We start from the raw sequence: 12,500 nt of genomic DNA, 5'->3' as shown, positions 1-12,500 counted from the left end.
ATACACTCGGGCGTGATAAGACGGTTCCTCTTAACGCTGCCACTGACTACGTCCCGCTCTGAGAGCTAGCGTCCTGCGCTTCGGTAACACAAACCTTGCTCTGTCAGCCTTTACCTCGCCGGAAATTTACTCAGATCCAATGTGGACTGAGGCAGCAAGGCGACGAGCCACTGCAATAGGAAGGTATTGTGGGGGAAGATGTGTACCTGTTGCTCTCATGGGGAGGGACGGAGGGGTTCCTAATTTAAAATGCCCTGAAAGGGAAGCGCTTACTGGTGTGAGACGAGCGACCTCGTGAAAGCTTTTGTGTTGCTTTCATCTGTTCTATGATGTCTCGTAGGGTAGAATAGTTCAGGGTGAGGTCTAGGATGGTTCCATGCTGCTGAACTGCTCTTATATCCTTCAGGCAACCCATCCTCCGAATTGACAGTACGGTTTAATACTAAGTGTAATAAGTACATTTCCTTACTGTCATACATAGTACATAATTGCACTTATGGTGCTGTTACATTTACCTTCCCATTTTTGGAGGACGGGCTGCCTTCAGGAGGTACTCTGGGAAACCAGGCAGTAGACAGTACTGAGGCAGTAGACAGTACTGAGGCAGTAGACAGTACTGAGGCAGTAGACAGTATTGAGGCAGTAGACAGTACTGAGGCAGTAGACAGTACTGAGGCAGTAGACAGTACTGAGGCAGTAGACAGGGTACTGAGACAATATGAAGAAATACCGGAATATTCGACTCTATTGGCTAATCCTTACTTTCCTTACAAGCAAGTCACCCTCAGTCTACCGAACTGTGAAACACTGCAGTATTGGTCACCATATTTACGGTGGTACACTGATATCCTGGAGAGTATTGATCCCAGAGCCACAAACACTGATTAGGGAGAAAAATTGTGTGAAACCCCTTTAGAAAAGCTGAATTTTTACCTTTTTAAAGACCAATAATAAATACTGATTTACTTTGAATGATTAATCAACAAAGACCCCAAGAGTCTTGGATTAGGCAGTTCCCAAGACAAGAGTTTAATTTAGTTTATCTAAATTAAACAAAATACGTGACAATTGTTTTAATAATGTATGCAATCTCGATCCAGAAAACGACAACTATTTATTTTAAACGAGCGGGAGCCATATGGAATAGCTTACAATAGCAATTGAACGTAATATCGTATGTACATTCAAAGCGCGATTAAGAATATGCTATTTTGAAAGCCACGGTCACATCGCGACGATATCAGGCCTCCGTAAACAGCCAAGCTTGGACACAATAGTCTCTCTGGTTTGACTTCCTTTGTACAGGACGAGTGATGGGAACGTTCGTGTTTTGTTTTGTTAGTTACCGGGACGCTCGGTAGATGACGCTCAAGGGCGCTGCTTGACTTACATGATGGCATTTCGAAGATTAGTTTACCCTGGCGCGTTGGACCGACCAGGAGCCTGTGAAACCTGGGAAGCTTTATTTGAAAGTGAAGTTTAGCTTTAGCGATGATGGGCATTTCGCGCTGTGAAGCGGTGAGCGGTGTTTGGTTTCCTGTAACCCTCTTTGGAGTGCATGAGAAGCACATGGCGCTGACTACCCCACCAACTCCCTGACAGAGGTTCCTGGAGGAAGGAGCTTGGTGAAACCCGCACCTGCGGAGCACGAGGTTTCACCAGGGGAGCCTGCGCTTGAAGTGGTTTATCCTCTTACACTAATATCCTTACAGTATTAATACACCGAGCTCCTAAGTGCTGCCAGGCCAGCTATCGGTCGTTTAATACGTGTGAGCGAGCGAGAGTGGTGGGGCGATGTTCCAGCCAATTGAGGACTTCCGCTTCCCTTCAACATTTCAGAGTAATTCCTGCATTTGGGTCCGGCGGGGAAGGGACGGAGGCTATCAGAGGGAAGCGCCAAGCCATTACGACTTGGTCAGGCGGGAATTTCCGCTATCTTGTTGTCCCTTCCATGGTCCTCAACCTCCAGATGGTTGTCCATTTTGCTCCCATGGTCCTCAAGAAGCCTCAGAAGGTTCGTCTGTATTACTTCTCTGGTTCTCAGTGGTTGTAAGAGGTTGTTGAGCTAGCAAGAGTTGCAGGGGGGGGGGTTCTTGACCAAGCCAGGGTTGCAGAGGGCTGTTGACCAAGCTAGGGTTGCAGAGGGCTGTTAACCAAGCCAGGGTTGCAGAGGGCTGTTGACCAAGCCAGGGTTGCAGAGGGCTGTTGACCAAGCCAGGGTTGCAGAGGGCTGTTGACCAAGCCAGGGTTGCAGAGGGCTGTTAACCAAGCCAGGGTTGCAGAGGGCTGTTGACCAAGCCAGGGTTGCAGAGGGCTGTTGACCAAGCCAGGGTTGCAGAGGGCTGTTGACCAAGCCAGGGTTGCAGAGGGCTGTTGACCAAGCCAGGGTTGCAGAGGGCTGTTGACCAAGCCAGGGTTGCAGAGGGCTGTTGACCAAGCCAGGGTTGCAGAGAGCTGTTGACCAAGCCAGGGTTGCAGAGAGCTGTTGACCAAGGCAGAGTTGCAGAGGGCTGTTGACCAAGCCAGGGTTGCAGAGGGCTGTTGACCAAGCTAGGGTTGCAGAGGGCTGTTGACCAAGCCAGGGTTGCAGAGGGCTGTTGACCAAGCCAGGGTTGCAGTGGTTGCAGAAAGTGCACGGCCCCTTGTGGCAGCTGGTGAGAACTCATCATTAACGAGATCATCGCTGGCACCTGCTTCTGGAATACTCTTGGCGCGATGACGTATTTTCTGCGACCTTCGTCAAACAAATTCCTGTTTTAGTTCAATCCTCTTACGTTACTGGAATGTGGAATATTCCGGGAGAGCTTCCAGCTGTAATATGCAAAACCTACATTTATAAATGGAATTAGCATCTCTGATTGGTGTTTATGTAACTCGCAAACTAACTGGAAATACATTAAATGCATTTCCCCATTATTCGGCATATTAAAACGAATACAATCAGCTTTCGGGTGAACACAATTAGCCTTTGGGTGAACACAACCAGCCTTTGGTTGACCACAACCAGCCTTTGGGTGAACACAACCAGCCTTTGGTTGACCACAACCAGCCTTTGGTTGACCACAACCAGCCTTTGGGTGACCACAACCAGCCTTTGGGTGACCACAACCAGCCTTTGGGTGACCACAACCAGCCTTTGGGTGACCACAACCAGCCTTTGGGTGACCACAACCAGCCTTTGGTTGACCACAACCAGCCTTTGGTTGACCACAACCAGCCTTTGGGTGACCACAACCAGCCTTTGGGTGACCACAACCAGCCTTTGGGTGACCACAACCAGCCTTTGGGTGACCACAACCGTACTCGTACAGGGTACGAGGACTTCCTTACATTTCTTCGACTCGTTAGCGTTTCCAGTGTAGTGTAGTGCTGATGGTGGAGAACCTGTGATGGCCCGTGAGCACCAGCGACGCAGGGAAGGGCCCCTCAAGAGCAAGCGGCGACGCTTCACAATCTTCCCGCGGTCAACCATATCCGGACGATAAGTCGGCAGCTCGTCTGGTGACGCCCAAAAGATTCTTCGCCCCCAAAGAAAAATCTTGCTGTCATTGTGTTGAGTCTTGTGACGCTTAGGGTGCGGTGAGATGTGAATGCGTGCAGCAGACGGTCACCGTGACGGGGGACTCGGGTGTGACGGGCGATGGGAGAGAGGGGGACATTAGGGCCCAGAGGAAAGGAAGGACGGTCACTGTTTAAGGTATGGAAGGGGTGTGTGGACGACGAAAGGTTGTTCTCTCTCTTCTCTATTATCTCTTTACCATTTGTCTTTTCCTTCGTTTCTGTTATACCTTCTTTGTATTTCCCTCCTCCTCCTCTCCCTCTCTACCCTCTCCATCACCTCTTACTCCCTCTTTCACCCTCCACCCCTTCGTTATCCCCCCTATCCCCCTAACCTTCCCTACACCCCTTACCCCTCATCCATTCCCTACCTCCTCCGACCAGATGGACTTAGAATAAAAGATGAGGAGCCAGGAGAGAGTAATTGAAGCAAACACCGCCACCCTTAAGACGAGCCGAGGAGCGTCCGTCCGTCCAGACTGCGCGGACGGACGGAATCAATTATATATGTATGTATGTACTAGATGGGAGTACCCGGCGGTACCCGGGTCAACCCGGTTTCTCTCTATATTTTTTAAAATCTTTCTCTCTCTGTTCCTGTGTCTCCGTCCCTGTGTGTCTAATTGTCTCTGTCTTCTGTGTCTGACTGTTTCTCGCTTTCTATCAGCCTGTATGTCTGTATATCGCTCTGTTTTTCCTCTCCGTCTCTCTCCATTTACCTCTCTTTCCCACTCCCTCACTCTCGCCAGTATGTATTATGTGTCACTGTGTCCCAGATGTCAGTATGCATTACTCCAAGAGGCACAAGTTTGGGACACGTGACCACGACTCACTCGTGAGGTCAGGGGCATATATGTTTTTTAAGATGGAGAAGTGTAGGTGAAGGAAAAGGTGGAATATTGAGTGAGTTATGACAGCTGGCGTCCGCCTTGTTGACACGATGTGTGTGTGTGTGTGTGTGTGTGTGTGTGTGTGTGTGTGTGTGTGTGTGTGTGTGTGTGTGTGTGTGTGTGTGTGTGTGTGTGTGTGTGTGTGTGTGTGTGTGTGTGTGTGTGTGTGTGTTCACCTAGTTGTGCTTGCGGGGGTTGAGCTCTGCTCTTTCGGCCCGCCTCTCAACTGTCAATCAACTGTTTCTACTACTACTACTATTTTTTTTTCCACACCTCACACTCCCCCCCCCCCCCAGGAAGCAGCCCATGACAGCTGACTAACTCCCAGGTACCTATTTACTGCTAGGTAACAGGGGCATAGGATGAAAGAAACTCTGCCCATCGTTTCTCGCCGACGCCTGGGATCGAACCCAGAACCACAGGATCACGTGCCCAGCGTGCTGTCCGCTCAGCCACCGGCTCCTTACCGGTGTGTGTGTGTGTGTTTGTGTTTGCTTTGTAGCTAAGCTAAACTTGTTCTCCTGTGTCAGGGAGTTGTGAATGTTTGTAAGTTTTGTCTCGTGTATTTCACCACATACGAGTGACTACAGATAAACAGTGAGTGACATTCACAGACACACAGCCGGATGCTTGTGTCATGTTTTGACGGGTTTGTTTCCTTTCGGGGAGAGGGGTGCTAGGCTGCAGTTCATCTTGGGATTATGTATTGTCGGGACTTGGTCGAATAGATGGAGTCGCTTGGGGCCCCCAGCTGTGGGAGCGGGGCGTCTCATCTTGGAGTAATCTTTCTAGCATTGGGTCTTCCAAACATTTCGATTGTGTTCCACAGCCTGGTGGCTTGGTGTTGTAATCTGATGTTCAATATTTTTTACGTTCAGGAGTTCGTGGAGCTCCTGGGTTGTCTGATCATATGGGGGACGGAGTTTTGCTGCTCTTCTTAACGTCTTATTATTTTGCATCGATTACAGTAGTGTTATGTAGTGGTACAGGACGGGATTCGAGATGATGCCTTACTAAAGTGTGTATTGGTGGATGGGTGGTAGGGGGATTGGGGGTAGGGGGTGGTAGGATAGGGGGATTGGGGTTGATGATGTCTGGTTAGCCTCCCATTTCTACCATTTTGAACCAATCTGCTCATCCTGGTCACTTCATGGTCAATGATCGTCACCTCAACACGTGCACCAGTTGCCAGTGTCCAACACGTCCAGGACACGTTCTGGACAGGGTGTCACCTCCAGAGGAAAAACAACGTTAATGCAACGGATCACGTAGTACAGTGGTCTACGTCCACGGCTCACAGATCAAGGACCCGAGTTCAGCTACCAATCAGAAATGATTGGGCACGTGTTGACCCCTCTGAGAACCACGTGCTAAGGTTCCTGTTTACCCTTCACTATCTGTCACTCCTCGGTGAGTTACCTGCTGCTGCTCAATACACAGTAACGGGCTAAGGGACCAGGGGCCAGATTCACGAAGCAGTTATTCACGAAGCAGTTACGCAAGCACTTACGAACCTGTACATCTTTTCTCAATCTTTGGCGGCTTTGTTTACAATTATTAAACAGTTAATGAGCCCCGAAGCACCAGGAGGCTGTTTATAACAATAACAACAGTTGATTGGCACGTTTTCATGCTTGTAAGCTGTTTAATAAATGTAACCAAAGCCGTCAAAGATTGAGGATAGGTGTACACGTTCCTAAGTGCTTGCGTAAGTGCTTTCGTGAATCTGGCCCCAGAACAGCAGCGGTGGAGCAGGGAAGTACTCGAAGCAAATTTGTACAAAAGTGATATTTCTGGCGACGACATTCTCCACAACCAGATGTAAAGTTTCGCACATGCAAAGATTTGCTAGAGAGAAGTTTTCAGAGTCTGGCCTACTTCACCTAGCTAAGATTACCCAGAGTTCAACTTTTGGCGAGTAAAAGTTCACCAAAAGTGAAGACGTGTTGAGAGTTATAGTCATAAGTGAAGTTAGGCATAAATAAAGTGACCTGGTATAGTGCCGAGGTCACCGAGGCATCGGTGCATATAGTGCCGCATGATGAGTGGTCACATATAGTGCCGCATATAGTGGTATATAGTGATAGTGCCGCATATAGTGGTCACATGATGAGGCATATAGTTCCGAGGTCACCCCAGGCATCTATCACACACACTGACGTGTATGATAGATGCCTGGGAACGAGTTGACGTCATCCAACGTTAACGAGGTCAAGGGAGGGGGGGGGGGAGGGGGGGAGGGGGGGGGGAGGGGGGGAGGGGGAGGACTTATACTAGTTATTTGGCGAGGAAATGAGGTCGCTGCGTTATTTTAATTCTGAGAGGGATTTAAGGCTTACGCGGTGACGGGCGCTCCTTGTCACGGCCAGACACGCTGGTAACAAGAGACTGGTAACATCTGGTAACATGGTCGCTATAAATATTGGTAGAGAGAAGCGCGTTACCCGTTACAACACCTGTCTGGTGACGGTGACGGGTACCCTGGTGACGGTACCCTGGTGACGCTCGTGGCAGCACTTCGCCGTGACGGTTGTCACCCAATGGCGGCATCCTAATGACCAAGGTGGCTGACAGGGGTTGAGAATCATTAGTCTCCATCATTAGAGTTACCTGGGTGACTCTAAGGGAGAGTTACTAATGATCTTATTGACACCATTATATTTATCATTATTAGATAACCTATGTCACATAATGACCCCAGGTTACGTGATGACCCCAGGTCACCTAACAATAGAGTGATCACGCTGTAGTCAGAAAGTAGAACAGGTAACACAGAGAGAAATTTGTATCGAAATTTGTTTCGTAATATCGAGGCTGTAACCTCGTTTTAAAGGGGTAGATGAACATTTCCCACATCCCCCCTCCCTCCCAACCCCATCACACTTGCCCTCCCCCCTACTCCCCTTCCTCTCTCCCCTTCCATCACCCTCCCTCCCTCCCTCCCATCACCCACTTTACCCTTCACTGCTCCCTTGACTCCCATTACATGCTTACCTCTGCCCCAAGACACTGAGGGAGGGCAAAGGTTAATGATTGTGGTAATATATGTGTACCTCTGAAGGTCCACTAATTGGGTATTGTCGGAGCAAGATGTAGATAATTATATCTGGGAAGCAATAGACTTGAGAACTACCTTGGGTGACCCCCGAGGGGGAGGGGGGGAGTGTCCAGGTGTGGACTAGTAGAGGTTGTGAGCTAGTTAACTCTTTGAGCTAGTTAACCCTTTCAGTGCTATAACCGCGTTTGGGCGTCAGTCGTTTGGAGAAAGGGGGCGGATAGGAGGCACCAGGTGGGTGCTCCCCTGCTTTATTATGATTTACGGTTTCACGAACGGCTTTGAGAGAACAGCTTCGTGCTTAACATCTCAGCTGTCTTGGGAGGAACAGCTTCATGCTACACATCTCAGCTGTCTTGGGAGGAACAGCTTCGTGCTTCATACCTCTTCAGCCATCTTGGGAGGAACAGCTTCGTGCTTCATACCTCTTCAGCCGTCTTGGGAGGAACAGCTTCGTGCTTCATACCTCTTCAGCCGTATTGAGAGGAACAGCTTCGTGCTTCATACCTCTTCAGCCGTCTTGAGAGGAACAGCTTCGTGCTTCATACCTCTTCAGCCGTCTTGGGAGGAACAGCTTCGTGCTTCATACCTCTTCAGCCATCTTGAGAGGAACAGCTTCGTGCTTCATACCTCTTCAGCCGTCTTGAGAGGAACAGATTAGTGCTCCATACCTCTTCAGCCGTATTGAGAGGAACAGCTTCGTGCTTCATACCTCTTCAGCCGTCTTGAGAGGAACAGCTTCGTGCTTCATACATCTTCAGCCATCTTGGGAGGAACAGCTTCGTGCTTCATACCTCTTCAGCCATCTTGAGAGGAACAGATTAGTGCTCCATACCTCTTCAGCCGTATTGAGAGAACAGCTTCGTGCTTAACATCTCAGCCGTCTTGGGAGGAACAGCTTCGTGCTTCATACCTCTTCAGCCGTCTTGAGAGGAACAGCTTCGTGCTTCATACCTCTTCAGCCATCTTGGGAGGAACAGCTTCGTGCTTCATACCTCTTCAGCCGTCTTAGGAGAACAGCTTCGTGCTTCATACCTCTTCAGCCGTCTTGGGAGAACAGCTTCGTGCTTAACATCTCAGTCGTCTTGGGAGGAACAGCTTCGTGCTTCATACCTCTTCAGCCGTCTTGAGAGGAACAGCTTCGTGCTTCATACCTCTTCAGCCATCTTGAGAGAACAGCTTCGTGCTTCACAACTTTATCACGTATTACTTCCATAAGAAAATAAAATCCAAACTTATTTACGTGTGTTGAGAGTTTTGTAATCGTCGCGTTCTTACGTTTACGAGTCCACAAAAAGCTGTAACAATAGCCAAGCGTTAAGTATTAGGAGCCAACAGTTCTAAAAACAATGGCAGCTGTTTTAAGTTTGGCCATTCGCTCGAGTTTCTTACACCTCGCAGCAGCAGCAGCAGCAGCAATACCAGCAGCTGCAGCAGCAGCAGCAATACCAGCAGCAGCAGCAGTAGCAGTAGCAGCAGCAGCAGCAGCAGCAGCAGCAACAGCAGCACCAGCAGCATCAGCAGCAGCAGTAGCAGCAGCAGCAGCAGCAATACCAGCAGCAGTAGCAGTAGCAGCAGGAGCAGTAGCAGCTGCAATACCAGCAGCAGCAGCAGCAGCAGTAGCAACAGCAGCAGATGACAGCTGAAGTAGCAGTAACAGCATCAGCATATGTCGCATTGCTACTGACAACATTGACTGATATCCTCATAGTGTGAGACGTTATTGTGGTTATTATTAAAGATTCACCACCTGGAACAACGTCCCAAGTAGCACGGGCTATGGCGAGCCCCGTTGTGTGTGTGTGAGACGCCAGTCGCCTTCTCTCTTATAGACGTCCATTGCCCGCTACACAGGTGCCGCAACGTGTCCGGACCAATCCATTTTCCCCAATGTCAAAAGTTAAAACGGTTCCAGAGTCGGGGGAGTAATAGCGATACAGAGCAGGTTTTTATCGAGGCAAACACCGTATTTAGCTCTGCAAGTTTCAGCTCAGCGGCTGCTGCTGCTGCTGGAATTTTGCGGTCCCTCGACATAAATCGTGGCCTGTGTTGACGGCACAATTACTGTGTTTGCTGCCTCCTGGGGGCCGGGGGGGGGGGGGGCGGGCTGTTGTTGTTGTGGTGGTGGTGGTGGTGTTATTGTTGTAGTTGTTGGTGTAATTGTTGATCTTGTCGTCGGGAGAGGTGTTGTGGTTGTTGACGGGAGGATTGTGGTTGTTGACGGGAGGATTGTTGTTGTTACTGGTACAGGTGGTAGTTGCTGGTACAGGTGTTGTTTGCTTGTGTGGATATTAGTCGCGTTGGTGTTTTTACAGCTGTTTTATTGTGTTTTTATTCCTTGTTGTTCTTGTTAATGTTATTCTTACGGTTTTAATAGTCGGCGAGGGTTAGTGTGTTCATGAACAAATCCCGGACGTAGGTTCGAATCCTCGTCACGGCCCTTGTGGATTTGTTCATTTGATGCATCACGTTAGTGTGATCTGTGTGTGTGTTAGTGTGTTCATGTCCCGAGAGCACCAACAGCTGGCTCCTGACCTCACCTGAACTCTAAGACACAGCTGACCTGACCACACCTGACCATAGATCACACATGATCTAATCACCACTAATCACAGCTCACCTCTGGCCACACATAACTCGTAGTCCAGCTGTGTTATCTTGAGGTTATCTTGAGAAAATTTCGGGGCTTAGCGTCCCCGCGGCCCGGTCCTCGACCAGGCCTTCACCCCCAGGAAGCACCCCGTGACAGCTGACTAACACCCAGGTACCTATTTTACTGCTAGGTAACAGGGGCATAGGGTGAAAGAAACTCTGTCCATTGTTTCTCGCTGACGCCCGGGATCGAACCCGGGACCACAGGATCACAAGTCCAGCGTGCTGTCCGCTCGGCCGACCGGCTCACTAGCTGCCACTCTCACCAGGGATAATGTTTATGGGCTAAAACATGGCATGTTTGTTTAAAATTCCAATCCCCTTTGATGGCAGAATAATTAACAGAAATCGTGATCGCCAAAACCCGTCACTAGCAAAAGAACGTGAACAGTATTAGCAGCAATGCCTAATTGGTTCAGAACCGGTTGTCAAAAAAGAGGATTAGTACAGAACGTGATTGGCAATAATACCGGATTGGTACTGGTGGAAATTCCGTCTCTATCCCTCGGTATTTTGTATGTACCGATCATACACTCGCTGTTTCCTCTCAGCTGAAGTTAAGTTGCCTTAACCTGTCCTTATGGTTTAGACCTCTTGTTTCTGGCACTTGCCTTGCTGCATATCTCTTGACTTTTTAACGTTGTTTCATGGTTTACAAGATAAGGATTCCTTGTCGACGCTGCGTGTTCAGCTACTGATCTGACGTGCGAGATATACTCACCTAGTTGTGTTTGCGGGGGTTGAGCTCTGGCTCTTTGGTCCCGCCTCTCAACCGTCAATCAACAGGTGTACAGGTTTCTGAGCCTCTTGGGGTCTATCATATCTACACTTGAAACTGTGTATGGAGTCAGCCTCCACCACATCACTTCCTAATGCATTCCATTTGTCAACCTTATGCGTGTTGTCTTAAATGAGTCATTGGTTAAGGTTATAAACATCATTCTGGTGTTTGCGGTTACCCAATAATAGTAGGCGTGCTTCAGTCTCGGGAGACTATGGAGTTACGCTCTAGTTGTCAGTCCTGGTCCAGCGTCTGGTGTGACTGATGAGGCCAATCCCAGAATCTGAGGTCTATCCCACACTGAGCACAAGCGAAGTCTGAGTCTGGTCTGTCTTCCTGGTTACTGGCTTTCCTTCTCTGTCTCTTTGCCTCCGATTGCTTGGCGAGTGTCTCCTCGAACCTAGACAGACCTTTCTGAACAGACTGCCCCCACCCCCCAGGCTGATCGGCCATACTTGAAGAACACCTCATACGCTGCTGTTATCCTGTTCATGTGTGATCCCGGTGTTGGTGTTGGCATTGTTTCATACTAAGTTTAATTCCAACTTTGCAAATCATGCATCCATTAATGTTGAAATTATTCCATTAATGTTAAAATTAAAATCATGCAGCTGTATTCCATGAATGTTTTCTTCCGGTCTAATATTCCTTCTACTAACGCTTGCTGGAGACGAACTCCAGCATCCATTTATCCTCCATCTGTATTTTGTCGAGGTTTCCCTGAAAAACTGCAGTCCCCAGTCTGCACCCTCATTAGTTTTACGTCGTTTGTAAAAAATTGACATGTAAGTGCCTGCCCCCTCTCAGGTCCTTCACAGAAATATGAAACACCAGAGAACCCAAGACACAAGTCTTCAGCGAGACCACTTGTTACCTATTTATATTTTGCCATCTCTAATAATGACCTTCTGTTTCATGCATGTCAGGTACTCTCTCACCCAGTTCAGTGTCTTCTGAGTTATCGCATTTAGCCTCACCAAGAAGCATGTGATACCCCCCCTAACACCCCCCATTAAAAGACATTCAACGAGGTTCGTTTCTAAGGTGAGCGGAGTAAGCTGTTAGGAAAGACTGAGGAACTGGTCCTCACCACAATGGAGAAGAGGGTAAAAACACACAAACACACACAAACCTGGAACCCTTCTCAGGTTCTCAGAACAGGTGTACAGGTTCTCAGGAACCTGTACATCTGTTGATTGACGGTTGAGAGGCGGGACCAAAGAGCCAGAGCTCAACCCCCGCAAGCACAATTAGGTGAGAACACACACACACACACACACACACACACACACACACACACACACACGCACACACACGCACACACACACACACACACACACACACACACACACACACACACGCACACACGCACACACACACACACACACACACACACACACACACGCACACACACACACACACACACACACACACACACACACACACACACACACACACACACACACACACACACGCACGCACGCCCGGGGGGAGCCGATAAGGCCGGAGTTAATACAATACGACGGTCAACAATATCCCCAACGCCAGATGACCCGACACCAAA

General features: G+C 49.0%; 2 protein-coding genes across 2 annotated transcripts in view; both read right to left on the bottom strand.

The window, feature by feature from the left end:
- The window catches only part of LOC138362832 (microtubule-associated protein 6-like), a 53,868-nt gene extending 53,453 nt beyond the window's left edge, over nt 1-415 (bottom strand). Inside the window, exon 1 of the mRNA XM_069321401.1 lies at nt 274-415. Within this exon, the coding sequence (XP_069177502.1) occupies nt 274-415 (142 nt within the window). The remainder of the gene's footprint in view (nt 1-273) is intronic.
- Nucleotides 1-12,500, bottom strand: part of LOC123766142 (uncharacterized) — a 165,425-nt gene that overhangs the window by 115,336 nt on the left and 37,589 nt on the right. The gene's annotated exons all lie outside the window — the stretch shown is intronic.

The sequence above is a fragment of the Procambarus clarkii genome, chromosome 9 (assembly GCF_040958095.1).
Source record: "Procambarus clarkii isolate CNS0578487 chromosome 9, FALCON_Pclarkii_2.0, whole genome shotgun sequence".
Classification (NCBI taxonomy): domain Eukaryota; kingdom Metazoa; phylum Arthropoda; class Malacostraca; order Decapoda; family Cambaridae; genus Procambarus; species Procambarus clarkii.
The sequence above is the reverse complement of the archived record's forward strand: the minus strand, read 5'-3'. Positions and strand labels throughout refer to the sequence as shown.